This window comes from Ranitomeya variabilis, chromosome 2 (genome assembly GCF_051348905.1).
Source record: "Ranitomeya variabilis isolate aRanVar5 chromosome 2, aRanVar5.hap1, whole genome shotgun sequence".
NCBI classification, from domain to species: domain Eukaryota; kingdom Metazoa; phylum Chordata; class Amphibia; order Anura; family Dendrobatidae; genus Ranitomeya; species Ranitomeya variabilis.
In genome coordinates, this window is record NC_135233.1 from 282,190,449 (window position 1) to 282,215,645 (window position 25,197).

The 25,197-nt window shown below is 45.6% G+C and overlaps 1 protein-coding gene across 2 annotated transcripts in view; it reads left to right on the forward strand.

The window, feature by feature from the left end:
• Positions 1–25,197, forward strand: part of RLIM (ring finger protein, LIM domain interacting) — a 47,977-nt gene that overhangs the window by 12,231 nt on the left and 10,549 nt on the right. The window contains exon 2 of one of the 2 annotated variants that reach the window (XM_077285049.1): positions 24,088–24,286. In XM_077285049.1, the coding sequence (XP_077141164.1) occupies positions 24,118–24,286 (169 nt within the window). In that variant the 5' untranslated portion in view covers positions 24,088–24,117. The remainder of the gene's footprint in view (positions 1–24,087; positions 24,287–25,197) is intronic. The other variant, XM_077285050.1, reaches the window with a different exon arrangement.

Genomic DNA, 25,197 nt, shown 5'->3' on the forward strand with positions numbered 1-25,197 from the left:
GTTTTTAATTCTGCATTCACAATCCAAATGACAATTGTTTTTCCTAAAAACAATTGTACAAAATTATTGCCAGGTCGTACAACTGATATAGTGGTCAGTAATACTGTTATTCCTCATGTACTCAGTTAACTGATGCAAAGTTTGTTGAAAGGATAATACTTCTTACAGTCTTCCTCTTCTGAGTAGCAGCTGTGAGATGCTTGGAAGACGCACACCTAGTAAACATCTAGTCTAGAGGAGGAGCTTTACTACTAAGAATTTGCAACACATTTTCACTTTCAGTTTCATACATTGTAAGTAGGGGGGTTGGGGCAGCATGAGGTTAACCAAGTATAAGATTAGATAAGGGCAGTGGAGAACAGTGACACACAAGAAGTAAGAAATGTCTCGATCTCCAGCAGAACTGCTTATCACTGTTCATAGTTTGAACATATATATTTGAGTAACATTTATAAAATTCATATGAAAGTTCAATTATGAAATATTAATACTTTTTTTTAAAGCTGGAGTCGGTACATTTCTACCGACTCCGACTCCAACCAAAACTAACTCCGACTCCGACTCCACAGCCCTGATCAGCACAATATTTTTTTGTTAGGAAGTTATAAGGGTTAAAAGTTGACCAGCGATTTCTCATTTTTACAACAAAATTTACAAAACCATTTTTTTTTTTAGGGACCATCTCACATTTAAAGTCACTTTGAGGGGTGTACATGACAGAAAATACCCAAACTTGACACCATTCTAAAAGCTACACCCCTCAACGTGCTCAAAACCACATTCAAGAAGTTTATTAACCCTTTACGTGCTTCACAGGAACTGAAACAATGTGGAAGGAAAAAATGAACATTTAACTTTTTTTTTTTTTTTTTTTTTTTAAACATTTTACTTCAGAACCAATTTTTTTTTTGTTTTCACAAGTGTAAAAAGAGAAAATGAACCACAAAATTGGTTGTGCAATTTCTCCTGAATACGCCAATACCCCATATGTGGGGGTAAACCACTGTTTGAGCGCACAGCAGGGCTTGGAAGAGAAGGAGCGCTGTTTCACTTTTTCAATGCAGAATTGGCTGGAATTGAGATCGGACGCCATGTCGTGTTTGGAGAGCCCCTGGTGTGCCTAAACAGTAGAAGCCCCCACAAATTACACCATTTTGGAAACTAGACCCTCTAGACGTGTGGTGAGCACTTTAAACCCCCAGGTGCTTCACAGAAGTTCATAACGTAGAGCCGTGAAAATAAAAAAATCGCATTTTTTCTACAAAAATAATCTTTTTGCCCCAAAATTTGTATTTTTACAAGGGTAACGGGAAAAATTAGACCTCAAAAGTTGTTGTGCAATTTCTCCTGAATACACCAATACCCCATATGTTGGGGTAAACCACTGTTTGGGCGCACCGCAGAGCTTGGAAGAGAAGGAGCGCCGTTTGACTTTTTCAATGCAGAATTGGCTGGAATTGAGATCGGACGCCATGTCGCGTTTGGAGAGCCCCTGATGTGCCTAAACAGTGGAAACCCCCCACAAGTGACCCCATTTTGGAAACTAGACCCATCACGGAACTTATCTAGATGTGTGGTGAGCACTTTGAATCCCCAAGTGCTTCACAGAAATTTATAACGTAGAGCCGTGAAAATTAAAAATTCTGTTTTTCATCAAAAATGATTTTTTTAGCTCGCAATTTTTTATTTTCTCAAAGGTAACTGGAGAAATTGGACCCCAAATTTTGTTGTCCAGTTTGTCCTGAGTACGCTAATACCCCATATGTGGGGGGGGGGCACTGTTTGAGCGCCTCGCAGAGCTCGGAAGGGAAGTAGTGACGTTTTAAAATGCAGACTTTGATGGAATGGTCTGCGGGCGTCATGTTGCATTTGCAGAGCTCCTGATGTACCTAAACAGTAGAAACCCCCCACAAGTGACCCCATTTTGGAAACTAGACCCCCCCCAAAGAGCTTATCTAGATGTGTGGTGAGCACTATGAACCCCCAACTGCTTCACAGAAGTTTATAATGTAGAGCAGGGGTCTCAAACTCGGCTGGGTATATGGGCTGCACACAAAAAAAACATTTAGCTTCAGGGGTCGCATTATTTGCATGACAAAATTACATTTTTAGTGATACCCTTTTTTTTTTTTCTCTATACATCTTTTGAACTGGTCCCTATCTTGTAGTAATGTGCCCCAAGCTGGTCCCTATCTTGTAGTAGTGCCCCATGCCGGTCTTCATCTTGCAGTAATGCCCCATGCTGGTCCCTATCTTGTAGTTATGCCCCATGCTGGTCCCTATCTGGTAGTAATGCCCCATGTCGGTCCTCATCTTGTAGTAATGCCCCATGCTGGTCCTCATCTTGTAGTAACTGGACCCCAAAATGTATTGTGCCATTTATGCTGAGTACGCTGATACCCCGTGTGTGTGTGTGTGTGTGTGTGTGTGTGTGGGTGGGGGGGGGGGGGGGGGAACCACTGTTTGGGCGCATGTCAGAGCTCGGAAGGGAAAGAGCGCCGTTTTGGAATGCAGACTTTGATAGAATGGTCTGTGGGCGTTATGTTGCGATTGCAGAGTCCCTGATGTACCTAAACAGTAGAAACCCCCCTCAAGTGACCCCACTTTGGAAACTAGACCTCCCCCAAGGAACTTATCTAGATGTGTGGTGAGCACTTTGAACGCCCAAGTGCTTCACAGAAGTTTATAATGCAGAGTCGTGAAAATAGATGTTTTTTCCCACAAAAATGATTTTTTTTTAGCCCCCAATTTTTTATTTTCCCAAGGGTAACAGGAGAAATTGGACCCCAAAAGTTGTTGTCCAATTTGTCATGAGTACGCTGATACTCCATATGTGGGGGGGACTACTGTTTGGGCACACATCAGGGCTCGGAAGGGAAGCATTGACAGCATGTTACATTGTTATTGTATGTAACATTATTTGTTATGTTATGCAGAGCCCCTAATGTACCTAAACAGTAGAAACCCCCCACAAGTGACCCTAATTTGGAAACTAGAACCACAAGGAACTTATCTAGATATGTGGTGAGCATTTTGAACACCCAAATGCTTCACGGAAGTTTGACGCAAAGCCATAAAAATTTAAAAAAAAATTCCACAAAAATGATTTTAGCCCCCAATTATTTTTTTTTTCGCTAGGGTAACAGGGGAAACTGGACCCCAAAAGTTGTTGTCCAATTAGTCCTGTGTACTTTGATACCCCATATGTGGGGGTAAACCACTGTTTGGACGCACGGCAGAGCTCAGAAGGGAGGGAGCACCATTTGACTTTTTGAGCGCAAAATTGGCTGTCGCGTTTGGAGACCCCCTGATGCCCCTAAACAGTGGAAACCCCCCAATTCTAACTCCAACCCTAACCCCAAAACACCCCTAACCATAACCCTAATCACAACCCTAATGCCAAAACACCCCTAATCCCAGCCCCAACTTTGGCCCTAACCCCAACTTTAGCCCTAACCTTTAACTTTAGCACTAACCCTAATTGGAAAAAGGAAATACATACATTTTTTATTTTATTTTATTGGTTTTTCCTAACTAAGGGGGTGATAAAGGGGGGGGGGGGGGGTTAATTGTTATTTTTTTCTATTTTGATCACTGTGATAGGATCTCGCAGTGACCAAAATAAAACAAGAGGAAGAATCTTCCTCTGCCGGCCGGCACATCACGGCGGCCAGGAGGTGACGCAGGAGGACCCAGGGACACCGGTAAGTAGAACAGGGTCCCCGATCCCCCTATTGCTCTGTCCTCTGATGTGCGATCACATCATAGGACAGAGAATGACACACCGCTTTTTTTTTTTTTTTTTTTTGCGGTCGCCCGTAAACGGTTAATTACCAGCGATCGCAAAACAGGGGTCGGTAAAAACCGACCCGATCATGTTCTTTGGGGTCTCGGCTACCCCCAGCAGCCGAGACCCCAAAGATCTGCCATGTGCCGGCCGGCCGGCGCACTGCGCATGCGCCCACCGTTATTTTTCCCGGAAAAAGATGACGGTGCCCATCGGGAGCCACGAGGAGCATCGCGGGAGATGGTTGAGTATCGGGTGGCGATCGGGGACCCCATTTCTCTGTCCTCTGATGTGCGATGACATCGGAGGACAGAGAAATTAAATGGGGAAATCGCTTGTTTTGGTTTTTTTTGCGGCCGCCGGTAAACGGTTAATTACCGGCGATCACAACCTGGAGGTTGGTAAAAACCGACCCCAATCATGTTCTCTGGGGTCTCGGCTACCCCCGGCAACCGAGACCCCAGAGAAAATCCGACTCTGGGGGGTGCTATACACTTTTTCCACAGCACCATTAATTAACGGCGCTGTGGTTTAACCCCTTCCCGACATTTGACGTACTATCCCGTCGAGGTGGGGTGGGCCCGTATGACCGCCGACGGGATAGTACGTCATCATCGATCAGCGGCGCTCACGGGGGGAGCGCGGCCGATCGCGGCCGGGTGTCAGCTGCATATCGCAGCTGACATCCGGCACTATGTGCCAGGAGCGGTCACGGACCGCCCCCGGCACATTAACCCCCGGCACACCGCGATCAAACATGATCGCAGTGTACCGGCGGTATAGGGAAGCATCGCGCAGGGAGGGGGCTCCCTGCGGGCTTCCCTGAGACCCCCGGAGCAACGCGATGTGATCGCGTTGCTCTGAGGGTCTCCTACCTCCCTCCTCGCCGCAGGTCCCGGATCCAAGATGGCCGCGGCATCCGGGTCCTGCAGGGAGGGAGGTGGCTTACCGAGTGTCTGCTCAGAGCAGACACTTGGAAAGCCTGCAGCCCTGCACAGCAGATCGTCGATCTGGCAGAGTGCTGTGCACACTGCCAGATCAATGATCTGTGATGTCCCCCCCTGGGACAAAGTAAAAAAGTAAAAAAAAAAATTTTCCACATGTGTAAAAAAAAATAAAAAAAAAAATTCCTAAATAAATAATAATAAAAAAAATATATTATTCCCATAAATACATTTCTTTATCTAAATAAAAAAAACAAAACAATAAAAGTACACATATTTAGTATCGCCGCGTCCGTAACGACCCAACCTATAAAACTGCCCCACTAGTTAACCCCTTCAGTAAACACCGTAAGAAAAAAAAAAAAAAAAACGAGGCAAAAATCAACGCTTTATTACCATACCGCCGAACAAAAAGTGGAATAACACACGATCAAAAAGACTGATATAAATATCCATGGTACCGCTGAAAACGTCATCTTGTCCCGCAAAAAAAAAGCCGCCATACAGCATCATCAGCAAAAAAATAAAAAAGTTATAGTCCTCAGAATAAAGCGATGCCAAAATAATTATTTTTTCTATATTTTAGTTTTTATCGTATAAAAGCGCCAAAACATAAAAAAATGATATAAATGAGATATCGCTGTAATCGTACTGACCCGACGAATAAAACTGCTTTATCAATTTTACCAAACGCGGAACGGTATAAACGCCTCTCCCAAAAAAAATTCATGAATAGCAGGTTTTTGGTCATTCTGCCTCACAAAAATCGGAATAAAAAGCGATCAAAAATGGTCACGTGTCCGAAAATGTTACCAATAAAAACGTCAACTCGTCCCGCAAAAAACAAGACCTCACATGACTCTGTGGAGCAAAATGTGGAAAAATTATAGGTCTCAAAATGTGGAGACGCAAAAACTTTTTTGCTATAAAAAGCGTCGCTGGTTTCACACTTGCGTTTTTGTCTGCAGCGTTTTTTGCACAAAAAAACGCATGCGTTTTTTCCCTATATTTGACATTGAAAACGCATGCGTTTTTTTTGTACGCGTTTGGTCGCGTTTTCAAACGCATGCGGTTTTTTTCTGCATGCGTTCATTTTCAGAAATACAACCTGCAGTATTTTCTTGCGTTTTTAAGCACATGCGTTTGTTTGCGTTAAAAACGCATGCATTTTTATCGAAAAAAAACAGAAAACACACTGAAAAGCCACCCACCACCATCAAGGTGATAAAGGGATCCAAACCCTAACCCTAACTCTACCCCTAACCTCACCCCTAACCGTTTAATGAACATTTTCTGACAGTCATAGTGCCACGTATTTCAGTGCCACGTATTTCAGTGCCACGTATTTCAGTGCCACGTATTTCAGTGCCACGTATTTCAGTGCCACGTATTTCAGTGCCACGTATCACGTATTTCAGTGCCACGTGTTTCAGTGCCACGTATTTCAGTGCCACGTATCACGTATTTCAGTGCCACGTATTTTAGTACCACGTATTTCAGTGCCACGTATTTCAGTGCCACGTATTTCAGTGCCACGTATTTCAGTGCCACGTATTTCAGTGCCACGTGTTTCAGTGCCACGTGTTTCAGTGCCACGTGTTTCAGTGCCACGTGTTTCAGTGCCACGTATCACATATTTCAGTGCCACGTATTTCAGTGCCACGTATTTCAGTGCCACGTATTTCAGTGCCACGTATTTAAGTGCCACGTATTTAAGTGCCACGTATTTCAGTGCCACGTATTTCAGTGCCACGTATTTCAGTGCCACGTATTTCAGTGCCACGTATTTCAGTGCCACGTATTTCAGTGCCACGTATCACGTATTTCAGTGCCACGTATCACGTATTTCAGTGCCACGTATTTCAGTGCCACGTATTTCAGTGCCACGTATTTCAGTGCCACGTATTTCAGTGCCACGTATTTCAGTGCCACGTATTTCAGTGCCACGTATTTTAGTGCCACGTATTTTAGTGACACGTATTTTAGTGACACGTATTTCAGTCACGTTTAGGGTTAGGGTGAGGGGTAGGGTTAGGGTTAGGGCTAGGGTTGGAGGTAAAGTTAGGGTTAGGGTTTGGATTACATTTACGTTTGGATTAGGGTTGGGATTAGAATTATGGGTGTGTCAGGGCTAGGGGTGTGGTTAGGGTTACCGTTGGGATTAGGGTTAGGGGTGTGTTTGGGTTAGGGTTTCAGGTAGAATTGGGGAGTTTCCACTGTCCAGGCACATCAGGGGCTCTCCAAGCGCGACATGGCGTCCAATCTCAATTCCAGCCAATTCTGCGTTGAAAAAGTAAAACAGTGCTCCTTCCCTTCCGAGCTCTCCCGTGCGCCCAAAAAGGGGTTTACCCCAACATATGTGTTATCAGCGTACTCGGGACAAATTGAACAACAACTTCTGGGGTCCAAGTTCTCTTGTTATCCTTAGGAAAATAAAAATTTGGGGGGCTAAAAATCATTTTTGTGGGAAAAAAAAGATGTTTTATTTTCACGGCTCTGCGTTATAAACTGTAGTGAAACACTTGGGGGTTCAAAGTTCTCACAACACATCTAGATAAGTTCCTTGGGAGGTCTAGTTTCCAATATGGGGTCACTTGTGGGGGGTTTGTACTGTTTGGGTACATCAGGGGCTCTGCAAATGCAACGTGACGCCTGCAGACCAATCCATTTAAGGCTGCATTCCAAATGGCGCTCCTTCCCTTCCGAGCTCTGTCATGCACCCAAACAGTGGTTCCCCCCCACATATGGGGTATCAGCGTACTCAGGACAAATTGGACAACAACTTTTGGGGTCTAATTTATCCTGTTACCCTTGTAAAAATACAAAACTGGGGGCTAAAAAATCATTTTTGTGAAAAAAAAAAAAGAATTTTTATTTTCACGGCTTTGCGCTATAAACTTTAGTGAAACACTTGGGGGTTCAAAGTTCTCAAAACACATCTAGATAAGTTCCTTGGGAGGTCTAGTTTCCAATATGGGGTCACTTGTGGGGGGTTTGTACTGTTTGGGTACATCAGGGGCTCTGCAAATGCAACGTGACGGCTGCTGACCAATCCATTTAAGTCTGCATTCCAAATGGCGCTCCTTCCCTTCCGAGCTCTGTCATGCGCCCAAACAGTGGTTCCCCCCCACATATGGGGTATCAGCGTACTCAGGACAAATTGGAAAACAAATTTTGGGGTCCAATTTATTCTGTTACCCTTGTAAAAATACAAAGCTGGGTGCTAAAAAATCATTTTTGAGAAAAAAAATAAAAATTATTTTCACGGCTCTGCGTTATAATCTGTAGTGAAACACTTGGGGGTTCAAAGCTCTCAAAACACATCTAGATAAGATCCTTAGGGGGTCTACTTTCCAAAATGGTGTCACTTGTAGGGAGTTTCAATGTTTAGGCACATCAGGGGTTCTCCAAACGCAACATGGCGTCCCATCTCAATTCCAGTCAATTTTGCATTGAAAAGTCAAATGGCGCTCCTTCCCTTCCAAGCTCTGCCATGCGCCCAAACAATGGTTTACACCCACATATGGGGTATCATCGTACTCAGGACAAATTGGCCAACATTTTTTGGGGTCCAATTTCTTCTCTTACCCTTGGGAAAATAAAAAATTGGGGGCGAAAAGATCATTTTTGTGAAAAAATATGATTTTTTATTTTTACGGCTCTGCATTATAAACTTCTGTGAAGCACTTGGTGGGTCAAAGTGCTCACCACACATCTAGATAAGTTCCTTAGGGGGTCTACTTTCCAAAATGGTGTCACTTGTAGGGAGTTTCAATGTTTAGGCACATCAGGGGCTCTCCAAACGCAACATGGCGTCCCATCTCAATTCCAGTCAATTTTGCATTGAAAAGTCAAATGGCGCTCCTTCCCTTCCAAGCTCTGCCATGCGCCCAAACAATGGTTTACACCCACATATGGGGTATCATCGTACTCAGGACAAATTGGCCAACATTTTTTGGGGTCCAATTTCTTCTCTTACCCTTGGGAAAATAAAAAATTGGGGGCGAAAAGATCATTTTTGTGAAACAATATGATTTTTTATTTTTACGGCTCTGCATTATAAACTTCTGTGAAGCACTTGGTGGGTCAAAGTGCTCACCACACATCAAGATAAGTTCCTTAGGGGGTCTACTTTCCAAAATGGTGTCACTTGTAGGGGGTTTCAGTGTTTAGGCACATCAGGGGCTCTCCAAACGCAACATGGCGTCCCATCTCAATTCCAGTCAATTTTGCATTGAAAAGTCAAATGGCGCTCCTTTCCTTCCGAGCTCTGCCATACGCCCAAACAGTGGTTTACCCCCACATATGGGGTATCAGCGTACTCAGGACAAATTGTACAACAACTTTGGGGGTCCATTTTCTCCTGTTACCCTTGGTAAAATAAAACAAATTGGAGCTGAAATAAATTTTGTGTGAAAAAAAGTTAAATGTTCATTTTTATTTAAACATTCCAAAAATTCCTGTGAAACACCTGAAGGGTTAATAAACTTCTTGAATGTGGTTTTGAGCACCTTGAGGGGTGCAGTTTTTAGAATGGTGTCACACTTGGGTATTTTCTATCATATAGACCCCTCAAAATGACTTCAAATGAGATGTGGTCCCTAAAAAAAAATGGTGTTGTAAAAATGAGAAATTGCTGGTCAACTTTTAACCCTTATAACTCCGTCACAAAAAAAAATTTTGGTTCCAAAATTGTACTGATGTAAAGTAGACATGTGGGAAATGTTACTTATTAAGTATTTTGCGTGACATATGTCTGTGATTTAAGGGCATAAAAATTCAAAGTTGGAAAATTGCAAAATTTTCAAAATTTTCGCCAAATTTCCATTTTTTTCACAAATAAACGCAAGTTATATCGAATAAATTTTACCACTAACATGAAGTACAATATGTCACGAGAAAACAATGTCAGAATCGCCAAGATCCGTCAAAGCGTTCCAGAGTTATAGCCTCATAAAGGGACAGTGGTCAGAATTGTAAAAATTGGCCCGGTCATTAACGTGCAAACCACCCTTGGGGGTGAAGGGGTTAAGTACCCTTAACTGCCGCCGTTAAAAGGCGTATTGGTGGTCATTAAGGGGTTAAAATAAAACTGCCCAATCTGTATCTTCCACAACATCTGATTGTGGCGCCTCCCAATGCCTGTCTAACAGTTTATTGATCCTATCAACTTAATTTAATCTGTTGGTTTGTAAGTTCATTTTTACACACACATTGTATGGGCACAAGTTGTAGAAACTGTGAAATGGATAGACATGTTAATGATATGCTATTGATGAAAAGCGAGAACCTTCTTAAAGCAACAGTGTTCATTATAGAGTATGAGTGCTACATGGCAGAAATCCCGACACTTACAGCCTTGGCTGCTATCAATGAAGGTATTAATGGATGTCTGAGGAGTGTTTTGTCACACTAAATGCACTTGGTCACGCAAATCATCAAGATCTGCTGCTGTTAGCTCCATTTGTAATTACTGATCAATGATGTCCCAGATGTACCCGATAGAAGACAAATCTGGAGACGCTGCAGGTTTAGGCTACACAGTAGTATGAGAAACGTGCAGTCTGATGTTGTCCTATTGAAAAATGGCTCCTGGGACACTCTGGTGAATGGTCATACCACTGGTTCCGCTACCAAGTCAATGTAACACCAAACTACGTGCAGGGCCTTGCTTAATACAAGTGAATTGAGCGAGGCTGCGTATGTATAGTAAATATTGCATATTTGCTGTCACATAGTTTTTAAGGTTGAAGGAAGACTTTAAGGGTATGTGTCCACGTTCAGGATTGCATCAGGATTTGGTCAGGATTTTATGCAGGTAAAAGCCTGACCAAATCTGCACCTGAGGTCACTGGCAGGTCACCTGCGTTGTCCTTGCGTTGTTTCAGCAATGCAAGGACATGCTGCGTTCTGAAAAGATGCGCCGTATGTCCGTTTCCGCAGGTGTGCCGCATGCGTCTTTTAATGCATAGTGGAGATGGGATTTCATGAAATCCCCTCCACTATGCTGTAACATCTGGACGCTGCGTGTTTGACGCTGCGGCTCTACTCAGCGTCAAACACGCAGCGTTTCCTGAATGTGGAAACATACCCTAAGTCTATCTAGTTCAACCCATATCCTAACCTAACATGCCCTAACGTGACCGCTTGGTCTCTCCATCGGTGAGTTGCACTGTCTGTGAGGATTCACAAGTCTACAGCCACAGAGTGAGTTCAGACTTTTGTGATTAAACATGGACAACCTTTTTAATTCTGGTTATGTAGAGATTACAAATTGTGTTTATCATTACTCTGCATTTAGTGCTGAACTGATGATTTAGCTCTCAAGTAGTTTTAGGCTAAGTTCACACTAGGCGTTTTTACTGCGTTTTTTTTTTCTGCTGCAAAACCTGCACTTTTTGCAGAAAAGAAAAAACTGCATGCTTTGGTGTGTTTTTGGCTGCGTTTTTTAGAACCCCAAAGTTCAGTTTTGCTTCCACCACAGAAGAATAAACACAGGTCACCAATACAAGACATGTTCATGAAACAATATACATACAAATGTAACAGCGGGGAGAGGTGAATTGGTCTGGAATAATTTACCTAGGACACTGGCAGTGCATTCACACTTTGGTCTGCCATTGATTTGCTCAGGCATTGTGCAGTCTCACACCTTGGTCAGCTACAGGCATTGTTCAATCTCGCCCCTTTGTCGGCCAATGTTTACTTTGTACGCATCTCTAATGTAATTAAAGTGTACTAATCCCAACTGCCATCTCCGGTGACCAAGACAAGATGGTAAACCTGGGAAAGTCACAAATAAGGTAAATGGGTTTAATATACTGCTGTACTTGTTTTTTTTCATTACCCATTGCTTTCAATGGGTGAAAAAAAACGTTGAAAGTGACATGCTCTATGTCCAAAAAACCAAAGCACAAAACACTGATGACAAAGTGTGTGCATGAGATTTCTGAAATCTCATAGGCTTTGCTGGTAGTGTAAAACGCAGCTGAAAATTAGCATAAAAAAGAGCAAAAACACCTAATGTGAACTCAGCCTTAGGCCATGTGCACACGTTAAGTATTTTTCGCGTTTTTTTCGCGTTTTTTCGCTATAAAAACGCGAAAAAACGCTTACATATGCCTCCCATTATTTTAAGTGTATTCCGCATTTTTTGTGCAAATGTAGCCTTTTTTTCCGCGAAAAAATCGCATCGCGGAAAAAAAAGCAACATGTTCATTAAAATGCGGAATTGCAGGGGATTCCGCACACCTAGGGGTCCATTGATCTGCTTACTTCCCGCACGGGGCTGTGCACACCATGCGGGAAGTAAGCAGATTATGTGCGGTTGGTACCCAGGGTGGAGGAGAGGAGACTCTCCTCCACGCACTGGGCACCATATAAGTGGTCAAAAAATAAGAATTAAAATAAAAAATAGCGATATACTCACCCTCGATGTCTTCCCGCCTCCACTGCACGCTGTCGCTTCGGTTCCTGTAGCTGATGTGCGGCGAAGGACCTTGCCGATGACGTCACTGTCCTGTGATTGGTCGTGAGCGGTCATGTGACCGCTCACGTGACCGTGACGTCACGGAAGGTCCTGTGCGCACAGACCAGCTATAGGAAGACGAACGGACGCCGCTGATGAGATGTCTGGGTGAGTATAAGCATTTTTTTATTTTTTTAATTATTTTTAAACATTCTATCTTTTACTATAGATGCTGCATCTATAGTAAAAAGTTGGTCACACTTGTCAAACAGTATGTTTGACAAGTGTGACCAACTTGTCAGTCAGTTTTCCAAGCGATGCTACAGATCGCTTGGAAAACTTTAGCATTCTGCAAGCTAATTACGCTTGCAGAATGCTAAAAAAACGCGAAAAAAACGCAAAAAAAAAAATGCGGATTTCTTGCAGAAAATTTCCGGTTTTCTTCAGGAAATTTCTGCAAGAAATCCGCAACGTGTGCACATACCCTCAAAGTGTATTCAGATGTGGCAGACTTGCTGTGTTGTGTGCACACACTGCAGATTTGATGTGTATTTGTCGCTATTTTTATGCGCAAATTTGTGGCAAAACCTGATGCCTGCAAAGTGAATGAGAAACCTGAAGTGTCATGCACACGTTGAGTATTTTTGACTTGCAGATTTGGTGCAGAAAATAATCTGCATCAAGTCAATTTTGAGTCTTGCTCTGCATTTTTTTCCCCCTTCATTTCACTAAAATCAAAGACGCAAAAAAAAATGCACTAAAAACATGAGTCACCAAAACTGCGGCAAAAGCTCAATAAAAACATGGATTTTTGCAGCTGCTTTTTTCCTGCCAAGAGATGCAGAATTGGTGTTGACATTTTCCTCAACGTGTGCACATGTCCTTAAAGTATTCACTGTGTTTGATTGATTAGATTGGAATGTAACCAGAATTGTTCAGATGTTGAGCCCTAAGCACTAAGCCCCAAGCAGACAAAAGTTTGTGATGCTTTTTCCAATCTGCAGCATATTAGTGACCATATACATGCTACAGGTTGTGCAAACCTCATCAGCACCACAAGTGCTTGTCCTCAAGTAGCTGCAGATGGTTTATATTAAGTATAATGGAGAGATTACACCAGATTAAAATTGCAGAAGAAATCTGCGTTTTATTTCGCAGCTAAATTAGCATTGCAGGTCTATCCGCTTCTAAGTTTACAACGAGTAAGGGCCCCTTCACACTGTGCAATCAAAGTCTGAACGAGCGTTCGATTTGTGACGTTTATCCGTCCTCGTTCCGAGGTTGCAAAGTGTGACATGGCGTTACGATTTGCGACGCAGCCCAGCATCGTACGATGTGAAAGAAAGAGCAGAACTTTCTTTCGTCGTAAATGTCCCGCTGTGGCGGTCGAAATCGTAGTATGTGACGGCGGTCATACGAGCTCGTAATGCGACTACGTGGGTTGGGCTTCCGCATACCTGTCTCCTGATTGGGCGTGACGTTTTAGCACGCCCATGCTGGTAATACGTCACGCTCGGAGTCGTAGGACTATGGCGGTGTGAAGGGTAGCGTACGATTGCGACGCGTGACGTTCACATCGCAACTACGTCAGAAAAAGAGTTAACATCGTAGAGTGTGACCGCTGGCTACGAGCTCGTACTGCGATGTCGAATATGACGCAAATGCGTCGTAATCGTAGCAGAATCGACCAGTGTGAAGGTACCCTTAGAGCCTGTGCACACGTTTCAGTATTTGCAGAAATTCCTGCATCTCTTGTTTTTGGCACGGTTTTCCTGTGTTTTCTTTACTTGTGTTTTTGGTGCAGATTTTTTTCCACTCATTAGCATGGGTAAAATCTGCAGCAAAACACTGAAATAATTATTTTGCAGATTTACATTTTTGCCAAATCTGCAAATCACAGAGAAGCAACGTGCACATGAGACTTCAGGATTCTCACTTTGATGGCACCAGGAAACACTTTAGGATTTGTGACATATCTGCGCTGTAAAAAACACAGCAATAATGCAATGTGTGCACACAGCCTAAACATAACCTTACATTTTTCCCCTTTACCACCTTTTGATTTTCTGTTTTTTTTTGTTTTTTTTTTTGTTTTTTTTTTGCTCCCCTTCTTCAGAGCCATAACTTTCTTACTTTTCTGTTAATATGGCCATGTGAGGGCTTGTTTTTTGTGGGACAAGTTGTATATTTGAATGACACCATTGATTTTTACCATATAGTGTACTGGAAAATAGGGAAAAAAATTCCAAGTGCGGTGAAATAACAAAAAGTGCAATTCCCATAATTGTTTTTTGGGGGTTTTATTTACCATGTTCACTATATGGTAGAACTGACCTGGCAATGTGATTCTCCAGGTCAGTATGAGTATGCAGATACCAAACATATACAAATTTTTTTTTTTTCTTTTACCGTATATACTCGAGTATAAGCCGACCCGAGTATAAGCCGACCCCCCTAATTTTGCCACAAAAAACTGGGAAAACTTATTGACTCGAGTATAAGCCTAGGGTGGAAAATGCAGCAGGTACCGGTGAATTTCAAAATTAGAAATAGATACTCCATACCATTCATTATGGCCCCATAGATGCTCCACATAAAGCTGTGCCATATATAATGCTCTGCACCGTTGCCCCATAGCTGTGCCATATATATAATGCTCTGCACCGTTGACCCATAGCTGTGCCATATATATAATGCTCTGCACCGTTGACCCATAGCTGTGCCATATATATAATGCTCTGCACCGTTGCCCCATAGCTGTGCCATATATATAATGCTCTGCACCGTTGACCCATAGCTGTGCCATATATATAATGCTCTGCACCGTTGACCCATAGCTGTGCCATATATATAATGCTCTGCACCGTTGCCCCATAGCTGTGCCATATATATAATGCTCTGCACCGTTGCCCCATAGCTGTGCCATATATATAATGCTCTGCACCGTTGCCCCATAGCTGTGCCATATATATAATGCTCTGCACTGTTGCCCCATAGCTGTGCCATATATATAATGCTCTGCACCGTTGCCCCATAGCTGTGCCATATATATAATGCTCTGCACCGTTGCCCCATAGCTGTGCCATATATATAATGCTCTGCACCGTTGCCCCATAGCTGTGCCATATATATAATGCTCTGCACCGTTGCCCCATAGCTGTGCCATATACACTCACCGGCCACTTTATTAGGTACACCTGTCCAACTTCTTGTTAACACTTAATTTCTAATCAGCCAATCACATGGCGGCAACTCAGTGCATTTAGGCATGTAGACATGGTCAAGACAATCTCCTGCAGTTCAAACCGAGCATCAGTATGGGGAAGAAAGGTGATTTGAGTGCCTTTGAACGTGGCATGGTTGTTGGTGCCAGAAGGGCTGGTCTGAGTATTTCAGAAACTGCTGATCTACTGGGATTTTCACGCACAACCATCTCTAGGGTTTACAGAGAATGGTCCGAAAAAGAAAAAAAATCCAGTGAGCGGCAGTTCTGTGGGCGGAAATGCCTTGTTGATGCCAGAGGTCAGAGGAGAATGGGCAGACTGGTTCGAGCTGATAGAAAGGCAACAGTGACTCAAATCGCCACCCGTTACAACCAAGGTAGGCCTAAGAGCATCTCTGAACGCACAGTGCGTCGAACTTTGAGGCAGATGGGCTACAGCAGCAGAAGACCACACCGGGTACCACTCCTTTCAGCTAAGAACAGGAAACTGAGGCTACAATTTGTACAAGCTCATCGAAATTGGACAGTAGAAGATTGGAAAAACGTTGCTTGGTCTGATGAGTCTCGATTTCTGCTGCGACATTCGGATGGTAGGGTCAGAATTTGGCGTAAACAACATGAAAGCATGGATCCATCCTGCCTTGTATGGAGCATCTTTGGGATGTGCAGCCGACAAATCTGCGGCAACTGTGTGATGCCATCATGTCAATATGGACCAAAATCTCTGAGGAATGCTTCCAGCACCTTGTTGAATCTATGCCACGAAGAATTGAGGCAGTTCTGAAGGCAAAAGGGGGTCCAACCCGTTACTAGCATGGTGTACCTAATAAAGTGGCCGGTGAGTGTATATAATGCTCTGCACCGTTGCCCCATAGCTGTGCCATATATATAATGCTCTGCACCGTTGCCCCATAGCTGTGCCATATATATAATGCTCTGCACCGTTGCCCCATAGCTGTGCCATATATATAATGCTCTGCACCGTTGCCCCATAGCTGTGCCATATATATAATGCTCTGCACCGTTGCCCCATAGCTGTGCCATATATATAATGCTCTGCACCGTTGCCCCATAGCTGTGCCATATATATAATGCTCTGCACCGTTGCCCCATAGCTGTGCCATATATATAATGCTCTGCACCGTTGCCCCATAGCTGTGCCATATATATAATGCTCTGCACCGTTGCCCCATAGCTGTGCCATATATATAATGCTCTGCACCGTTGCCCCATAGCTGTGCCATATATATAATGCTCTGCACCGTTGCCCCATAGCTGTGCCATATATATAATGCTCTGCACCGTTGCCCCATAGCTGTGCCATATATATAATGCTCTGCACCGTTGCCCCATAGCTGTGCCATATATATAATGCTCTGCACCGTTGCCCCATAGCTGTGCCATATATATAATGCTCTGCACCGTTGCCCCATAGCTGTGCCATATATATAATGCTCTGCACCGTTGCCCCATAGCTGTGCCATATATATAGTGCTCTGCACCGTTGCCCCATAGCTGTGCCATATAGTGCTCTGCACCGTTGCCCCATAGCTGTGCCATATAGTGCTCTGCACCGTTGCCCCATAGCTGTGCCATAAAGTGCTCTGCACCTTTGCTCCATAGCTGTGCCATATAGTGCTCTGCACCGTTGCCCCATAGCTGTGCCATATAGTGCTCTGCACCGTTGCCCCATAGCTGTGCCATATAGTGCTCTGCACCGTTGCCCCATAGATGCTCCACATAAATCTGTGCTGCTGCTGCAATAAAAAAAAAAAAAACACATACTCACCTCTCTTGCTTGCAGCTCCTCGGCGCCATCTTCCCGGCGTCTCTCCGCACTGACTGATCAGGCAGAGGGCGGCGCGCACACTATATGCGTCATCGCGCCCTCTGCCTGAACAGTCAGTGCAGAGAGACGCCGGGAAGATGGCGCGACGCCCGGCGTGTGGAACGCGGACAGGTGAATATGCGATACTTACCTGCTCCCGGCGTCCCGCTCCTTCCCCCTGCCTGTCTTCGGTGCCGCAGTCTTTCTCTATCAGCGGTCACCGGCACCGCTTCATTAGAGAAATGAATAGGCGGCTCCGCCCCTATGGGAGGTGGAGCAGCCTATTCATTTCTCTAATGAGCGGTCCCACGTGACCGCTCAGGGGAAGAGGCTGCGGCACCCGGAGACCGTGGGACAGGCAGGGGGAGCGCCAGGAGCCCCGGAAGCAGGTAAGTATATGACAGTGCTCACCCGCCGACCCCACCACCGATCATGACTCGAGTATAAGCCGAGAGGCAGGGGCGTAACTACCGCGGTCGCAGCGGTCGCCATTGCGACCGGGCCCCGCAGGTCAGGGGCCCCGGGCTGGCAGGTCTGAGCAGGGCCAGGCTGGCCATCGGGCACTTCTGGCAAATGCCAGAAGAGCCGATGCCAGTAGTGGGCCGCTGCACTGTTCCTCCCCCGGAACCCCCCCAGTGCCGCCGCCGCATTTAACTATACCGGCGTCTATGACACCGGTATAGTTCAATGCAATGATGGGAGGAGAGAGCGTCACCTGACGCTTCCTCTCCCATCATTCCCCGCTCTGCCTCTGACAGTACACTGCGGGTGCGCGATGACGTCATATCATCGCGCACCTGCAGTGTCCTGGGCAGACTGCAGCCGCCAGGAGCAGCGCGGGCAAAAGGAAAGGTGAGGAGAGTTTTTTTTTTTTTTTTTTTCTTTTTAACCGGACTGTGGGGCCATTATCGGGGGGGGATGAGATGAGATGTGGGCTGTGCTCTATATACCCCTGTGCGGGCTGTGCTGTATATACCCCTGTGGGGGCTGTGCTGTATATATCCCTGTGCGGGCTCTGCTGTATATACCCCTGTGGGGGCTCTGCTGTATATATCCCTGTGCGGGCTCTGCTGTATATATCCCTGTGCGGGCTCTGCTGTATATACCACTGTGCGGGCTCTGCTGTATATACCACTGTGCGGGCTCTGCTGTATATACCACTGTGCGGGCTCTGCTGTATATACCACTGTGCGGGCTCTGCTGTATATAACACTGTGCGGGCTGTGCTCTATATACCACTGTGCGGGCTCTGCTGTATATAACACTGTGCGGGCTGTGCTGTATATACCACTGTGCGGTCTCTGCTGGATATACCACTGTGCGGTCTGTGCTGGATATACCACTGTGCGGTCTGTGCTGGATATACCACTGTGCGGTCTGTGCTGGATATACCACTGTGCGGTCTGTGCTGGATACCACTGTGCGGTCTGTGCTGGATATACCACTGTGCGGTCTGTGCTGGATATACCACTGTGAGGGCTGTGCTGGATATACCACTGTGCGGTCTGTGCTGGATATACCACTGTGCGGTCTGTGCTGGATATACCACTGTGCGGTCTGTGCTGGATATACCACTGTGCGGTCTGTGCTGGATATACCACTGTGAGGGCTGTGCTGGATATACCACTGTGCGGTCTGTGCTGGATATACCACTGTGCGGTCTGTGCTGGATATACCACTGTGCGGTCTGTGCTGGATATACCACTGTGCGGTCTGTGCTGGATATACCACTGTGCGGTCTGTGCTGGATATACCACTGTGCGGTCTGTGCTGGATATACCACTGTGAGGGCTGTGCTCTATATACCCCCTGTGCTGGCTGTGCTGTATATACCCCTGTGCGGGCTGTGCTGTATATACCCCTGTGCGGGCTGTGCTGGATATACCACTGTGAGGGCTGTGCTGGATATACCACTGTGCGGTCTGTGCTGGATATACCACTGTGCGGTCTGTGCTGGATATACCACTGTGCGGTCTGTGCTGGATATACCACTGTGCGGTCTGTGCTGGATATACCACTGTGCGGGCTGTGCTGGATATACCACTGTGCGGGCTGTGCTGGATATACCACTGTGCGGGCTGTGCTGGATATACCACTGTGCGGGCTGTGCTGGCACCCAACACCATGTTGCAGTGCAGGAGATTCCTGCAACAGTCCGAGGCGTATCTAGGGGAAGCGGGGTGGGGGGGTTGCGGGGGCGGGGGAAGGTGGGGGGGTAGGGGGGGGCCCCATTTGGAAGTTCGCACCGGGGCCCATAACTTTGTAGTTACGCCACTGCCGAGAGGGGCACTTTCAGCCCAAAAGTTTGGGCTGAAAATCTCGGCTTATACTCGAGTATATACGGTACTTAACCCCTTAGTGAACAAGCCAATTTTTACAGTTCTGATCACTGTCACTTTGAGGTTTAGGCCATGTTCACACTTTGCGGTTTTTACCGCGGATCCGCGGCGATTTTGATGCTGCGGGTCCGCAGCAGTTTCCATAGCGTTTACATTAACATGTAAACCCTATGGAAACCGCAAACCACAGTGCACATGCTGCGGGAAAAACCGCGCAGAAACGCAGTGGTTTACAACCCGCAGCATGTCACTTCTTTGTGCAGAATCGTGGCGATTCTGCACCCATAGGAATGCATTGAACCGCTTACTTCCCGCATGGGGCTGTGCCCACGTTGCGGGAAGTAAGCGGATAATGCGCGGTTGCTACCCGGGGTGGAGGAGAGGAGACTCTCCTCCAGGCCCTGGGAAGCATAAATAGTGTAAAAAAAAAAAGAATTAAAATAAAAAATGATGTTATACTCACCTGTCAGCGCTGCACGCGGCCGTCCCCGGTCTCAGTTGCTGTGCGAACAGGACCTGCGGTGACGTCGCGGTCACATGACCGTGATGACGCCGCGGTCACATGACCGTGACGTCACGAAGGTCCTTCTCGCACAGCATCTTTGGAACCGGAGCGCCGCGTGCAGCGGTGCAGCGCTGAGGAGATCCGGACATCGGAGGGTGAGTATAACCAATTTTTATTATTTTTAACATTACTATTGATGCTGCATATGCAGCATCAATAGTATAGGAGTAATCCCGCAGCGGAAATCGCGGAACAAACCGCGATAAATCTGCAGGGATAACCGCAGCGGTTTTGCCCTGCAGATTTATCAATTCCGCTGCAGGAGAACCCGCAGAGCACGCCGCAGAGTGTGCACATAGCCTAAAGCTCTGGAATGCTTCAACAGATTCCACTGATTCTGATATTTGTTTTCTCGTGACATGTTGTACTTTATATTAATGGTAACATTTCTTCGATATGACTTGCATTTATTTATGAAAAAAGCAAAATTTGGCAAAAATTTAGAACATTTTGCAATTTTCAAACTTTTAATTTTTGTGCCCTTAAATCAGTTATGTTGCACAAAATACCGTATTTCGCGGACTATAAGACGCACCGGACCATAAGGCGCACCCCAAATTTGGGGTGAAAATTGCAGAAAAAAAGATTTTTTTATAAGATGGGGGTCCGTCTTATTGTCCGAATTTACAGTATCTTACCTGAAGGCTGGCGGTGGCAGAGCAGGGTCACAGGAGGCATGGTGTCGGCAGAGGTGGGGTGATGCGGTACGGCGTGCACCTGAGCAGGGTCCCTTCCTGCTTAGGTGGGCGACGCTACGGCCTGGTGTCCATGGGAGGGTTGCAGCACTGGTTACCGGCAGAGGTGCTGGGATGAGGAGGGGCTGGGATGAGGAGGGGCTGGGATGAGGAGGGGCTGGGATGAGGAGGGGCTGGGATGAGGAGGGGCTGGGATGAGGAGGGGCTGGGATGAGGAGGGGCTGGGATGAGGAGGGGCTGGGATGAGGAGGGGCTGGGATGAGGAGGGGCTGGGATGAGGAGGGGCTGGGATGAGGAGGGGCTGGGATGAGGAGGGGCTGGGATGAGGAGGGGCTGGGATGAGGAGGGGCTGGGATGAGGAGGGGCTGGGATGAGGAGGGGCTGGGATGAGGAGGGGCTGGGATGAGGAGGGGCTGGGATGAGGAGGGGCTGGGATGAGGAGGGGCTGGGATGAGGAGGGGCTGGGATGAGGAGGGGCTGGGATGAGGAGGGGCTGGGATGAGGAGGGGCTGGGATGAGGAGGGGCTGGGATGAGGAGGGGCTGGGATGAGGAGGGGCTGGGACAGGGTCCCTTTCCCCGGTGAGGTGATGCAGCAGCCCGGTAAGCAGCGGAGCCGGGTGAATGCTGTTATCGGTGGTGGCGGCCATCTTCCGGGGGCCGCGCGTGCGCAGATGAAGCGCTCTGCTTCCCGGGGCTTCAGGAAAATGGCCGCGGAATGCCGCGCATGCGCAGATGGGGATCGCGGCGGCCATTTTTCTGAAGTTCTTAGCTTCAGGAAAATGGCCGCGCGATCTCCATCTGCGCACGCGCGGCCTCCCGTGGCCATTTTCCTGAAGCCCCGGGAAGCAGAGCGCTTCATCTGCGCACGCGCGGCCCCCGGAAGATGGCCGCCACCACCGATAACAGCATTCACCCGGCTCTGCTGCTTACCGGGCTGCTGCATCACCTCACCGGGGAAAGGACCCCGCTCACTGCGCCTCCTCATCTCCGCACGTCTGCCGCCGCACCTCTGCCACCGCACCTCTGCCGCCACGGGTAAGCCTGCATTTCGACTATTAGACGCACCCCCCATTTTCCCCCCTTTTTTTGGGGGGAAAAAGTGCGTCTTGTAGTCCGAAAAATACGGTAGGTAATAAATAACATTTCCAACATGTCAACTTTATATCGGCACAATTTTGGAAACAATTTTTTTTGTTGTTAGGACGCTACAAGGGTTAAAAGTTGACCAGCGATTTCTCATTTTTCTAACAAAACTTACCAAACCATTTTTTAGGGACTATTTCACATTTGAAGTGAGTTTGGGGGGTCAATATGACAGAAAATACCCCAAAGTGACACCATTCTAAAAACTGCACCCCCTTAAGGTGCCCAAAACCACACTCAAGAAGTTTATTAACCCTTCTTCAGGTGCTTCACGAGAACTAAAGCAACGTGGAAGGAAAAAATTACCATTTTACTTCTTCAAACAAAAAATAATTTGGACAAAAACTTTTTTTTTTTTTCACAAGGGTATCATGAGGAAATGTACCACAAAATTTGTTGTGTAATTTCTCCGGAGTATGCTGATACCCCCCATATGTGGGGGAAAGCCACTGTTTGGGCGCACGGCAGCGCTCGGAAGGGAGGGAGCACCATTTGACTTTTTGAATGCAAAATTGGCTGGAATCAATGGCGGGCGCCATGTCGCGTTTGGAGACCCCCTGATTTACCTAAACAGTGGAAACCCCCCAATTCTAACTCCAACTCTAGCCCCAATGCTACCCCTAAATGCAAAGAAAAAAAAAACCTTTTATTTATACCTAACAAAGGGGGGACCCAATTTCTCTCTCCTTGTATGCTAGATCATATCAGAGGATGGAGAAATTAATTGAAAATCTGACTTTTTTTTTTTTCTGCGTTCGCCATTATTCAGTGAAGACTGGGGATGGTTAAAACTGACCTGAATCATGTTCTCCGGGGTCATGGCTACCCTGGAGATTTTCTGACTCTGGGGGCGCTATATACTTATTTCTCAGCACTGTTAAAAAGCGGCGCTGAGGAATAAGTACCCTTAACTGCCGCCGTTAAAAGGCGTATCGGTGATCGTTAAGGGGTCAAAAGGTGAACATTTCCGAAATTTGTAAGAAAAAAGTTGTGTTTTTTTGTATTGTCGGCAGTTTTCAAAACCTGTAGCATTTTCATTTTTATGGGGCTGGGTGAAGGCTCTTTTTTTTTTTTCGCCCTGAGCTGACTTTTTTTATTATCATTTTAGGGTAGATGGAATGTTTTGATCACCTCTGTACTGTGTGTACTGCTAACTCCTCCCCACCACCTGTGGGAGTACTGTTCTTTAAGCCACTGTGTGTACTCCACCCCCTCCGCTTGTGGGAGTAGTGTCCTTGAAGCAGTTGTGTGTTCTCTGCACCCATATCTGTGGTAGTAGTGTCCTTGAAGCAGCTGTGTGTACTCTGCACCTATATCTGTGGGAGTACTGTTCTTTAAGCCACTGTGTGTACACCCACCCACTTGTGGTAGTACTGTCCTTTAAGCTGCGCTGTGTACTTTATTGCAATGTTGTGGTGATTTAAAAAAAAAAAACAAACAAAAAACTGGCTTTGATTTGTTTGTTTTTTTCGTTATGCCTTTTACCAATCGGATTAATTTACTTTATAGTTTGGATATTTCTGAACCAAATATAATTTTTTTTTATTTGTTTTATTTTCAATGAGGCAAAAGAAGGCTATTTTAATGTGTTGGTTTTATTTTTATTCATGCACTTTTTACTGATTTGTCCCCTTAGGGGACTTGAAGCTGTGATCGTCCAATCGCCTATGCTATGTATAGAAATCGTGATCTATGAACGCTGGCCACGAGCCGGCGTTCACAGGATATTCATAATGACAGGCACAGGGTTCTTCTGCAGACCACTGGCTGTTATGGCAACCCACTGGAACATGTGATGGGTGCAGATGGGTGGTATTTGTGACTCCGTGGTGCGTGTTAAAGCTCTTGGTCAGTGATTGACAACAAGGTGTAACAGCTGCGAACAGAGGGGGAAAAATGCTTTTACATAGTTATGTATAAAAAAAAAACCTGTGACCACAGAGCAGCGAGAGTGACATTTCCACAGAAAATGCTGTGTTTTCATCCTTAGAGAGGACAGAGATTTCCCCAGTATATTTCCTTGCACGTTTGCTATTGTTACATGGATTGTTGCTGATGTAACAAGTCTCATTTCTTACATAACTTGTCTCTTAGACAGATTCACCTTTACATCCATAAATCAACATGGAAAATACGGATTCACCTGGGAAGGGAAGTTCTGAACAATCTGATTCTCAGCGTCAGAGTCAGATGGATCGGCTGGACAGAGAAGAAGCTTTCTATCAGTTTGTGAATAACCTGAATGAAGAGGACTACCGGTTGATGAGGGATAATAATTTATTAGGAACTCCAGGTACAGCCAATTTGGTCAATCTGAGCAAACCATCATAACAATTGTTACTCTTGTAGCGCTGTTTCTGCAAACTTCGCTTGGACCTGTAAGAAGTTTTCTGAATTTGAAAAATATAATAAGCAGGTTGGGTTAAGTTGCTGGTGGGTTCAGCGTTTCATTGCCCCAGACAATAATCTTAGTATTGCCTGCTTGCTTCTTGCTGTTAAATGTTTAATCAACAGGATTTTGCTCTTTGCTCTAGATGAAGTATACTGGGTATGAATTCATAGTTAGTCATGGGAATTATCATGGAAAAAGCAGCCATCTGTACCAATACCTGATCCCAATACGAATGCTCTACAGGAAGTCTAGTAATAAAAATTCATTCAAGTCAATGGAGAATAATCCACAAATAAAATGCATATTTCCTGAAAGACATGAATATATATTGACATGTTGCAGATTTAAAAATCACACCCCAGGTTAGTTTCTTCAGCGCAAAAAAAAGCACATTGGGTCAGAGGTCTATAAATTCCATAAACTTCCTAGAAGTGTAACATGCTGTGTTTTTACATACGAAATGCTCCTCAAATACTCATAGGAATTTAGGCTAGTTTCACATTGGCGTTTAAAAACGCAAATGCAGGTGGTGAAAAAAACGCATGTAAACGCGTGCAAATGCTGCGGTTTTTAGACGCATGCGTTTTGTCATGCGGTAAAAAAACGCGGCGCTTTGACGTGTTTACATGCGTTTTTTCATGCGTTTGCGTTTTTGAAAGAAGTGAGAAGTGTGTGACAGCTGCCAATCATCAAAATCATCTAGAAAACCCACTATAAATAGAAATAGCTAGGGTTGGGGTTAGGGGTAGGGTTAGGGTTATGGTTAGGATCCCTAGGGGTAGGGTTAGGGTTATGGTTAGGATCCCTAGGGG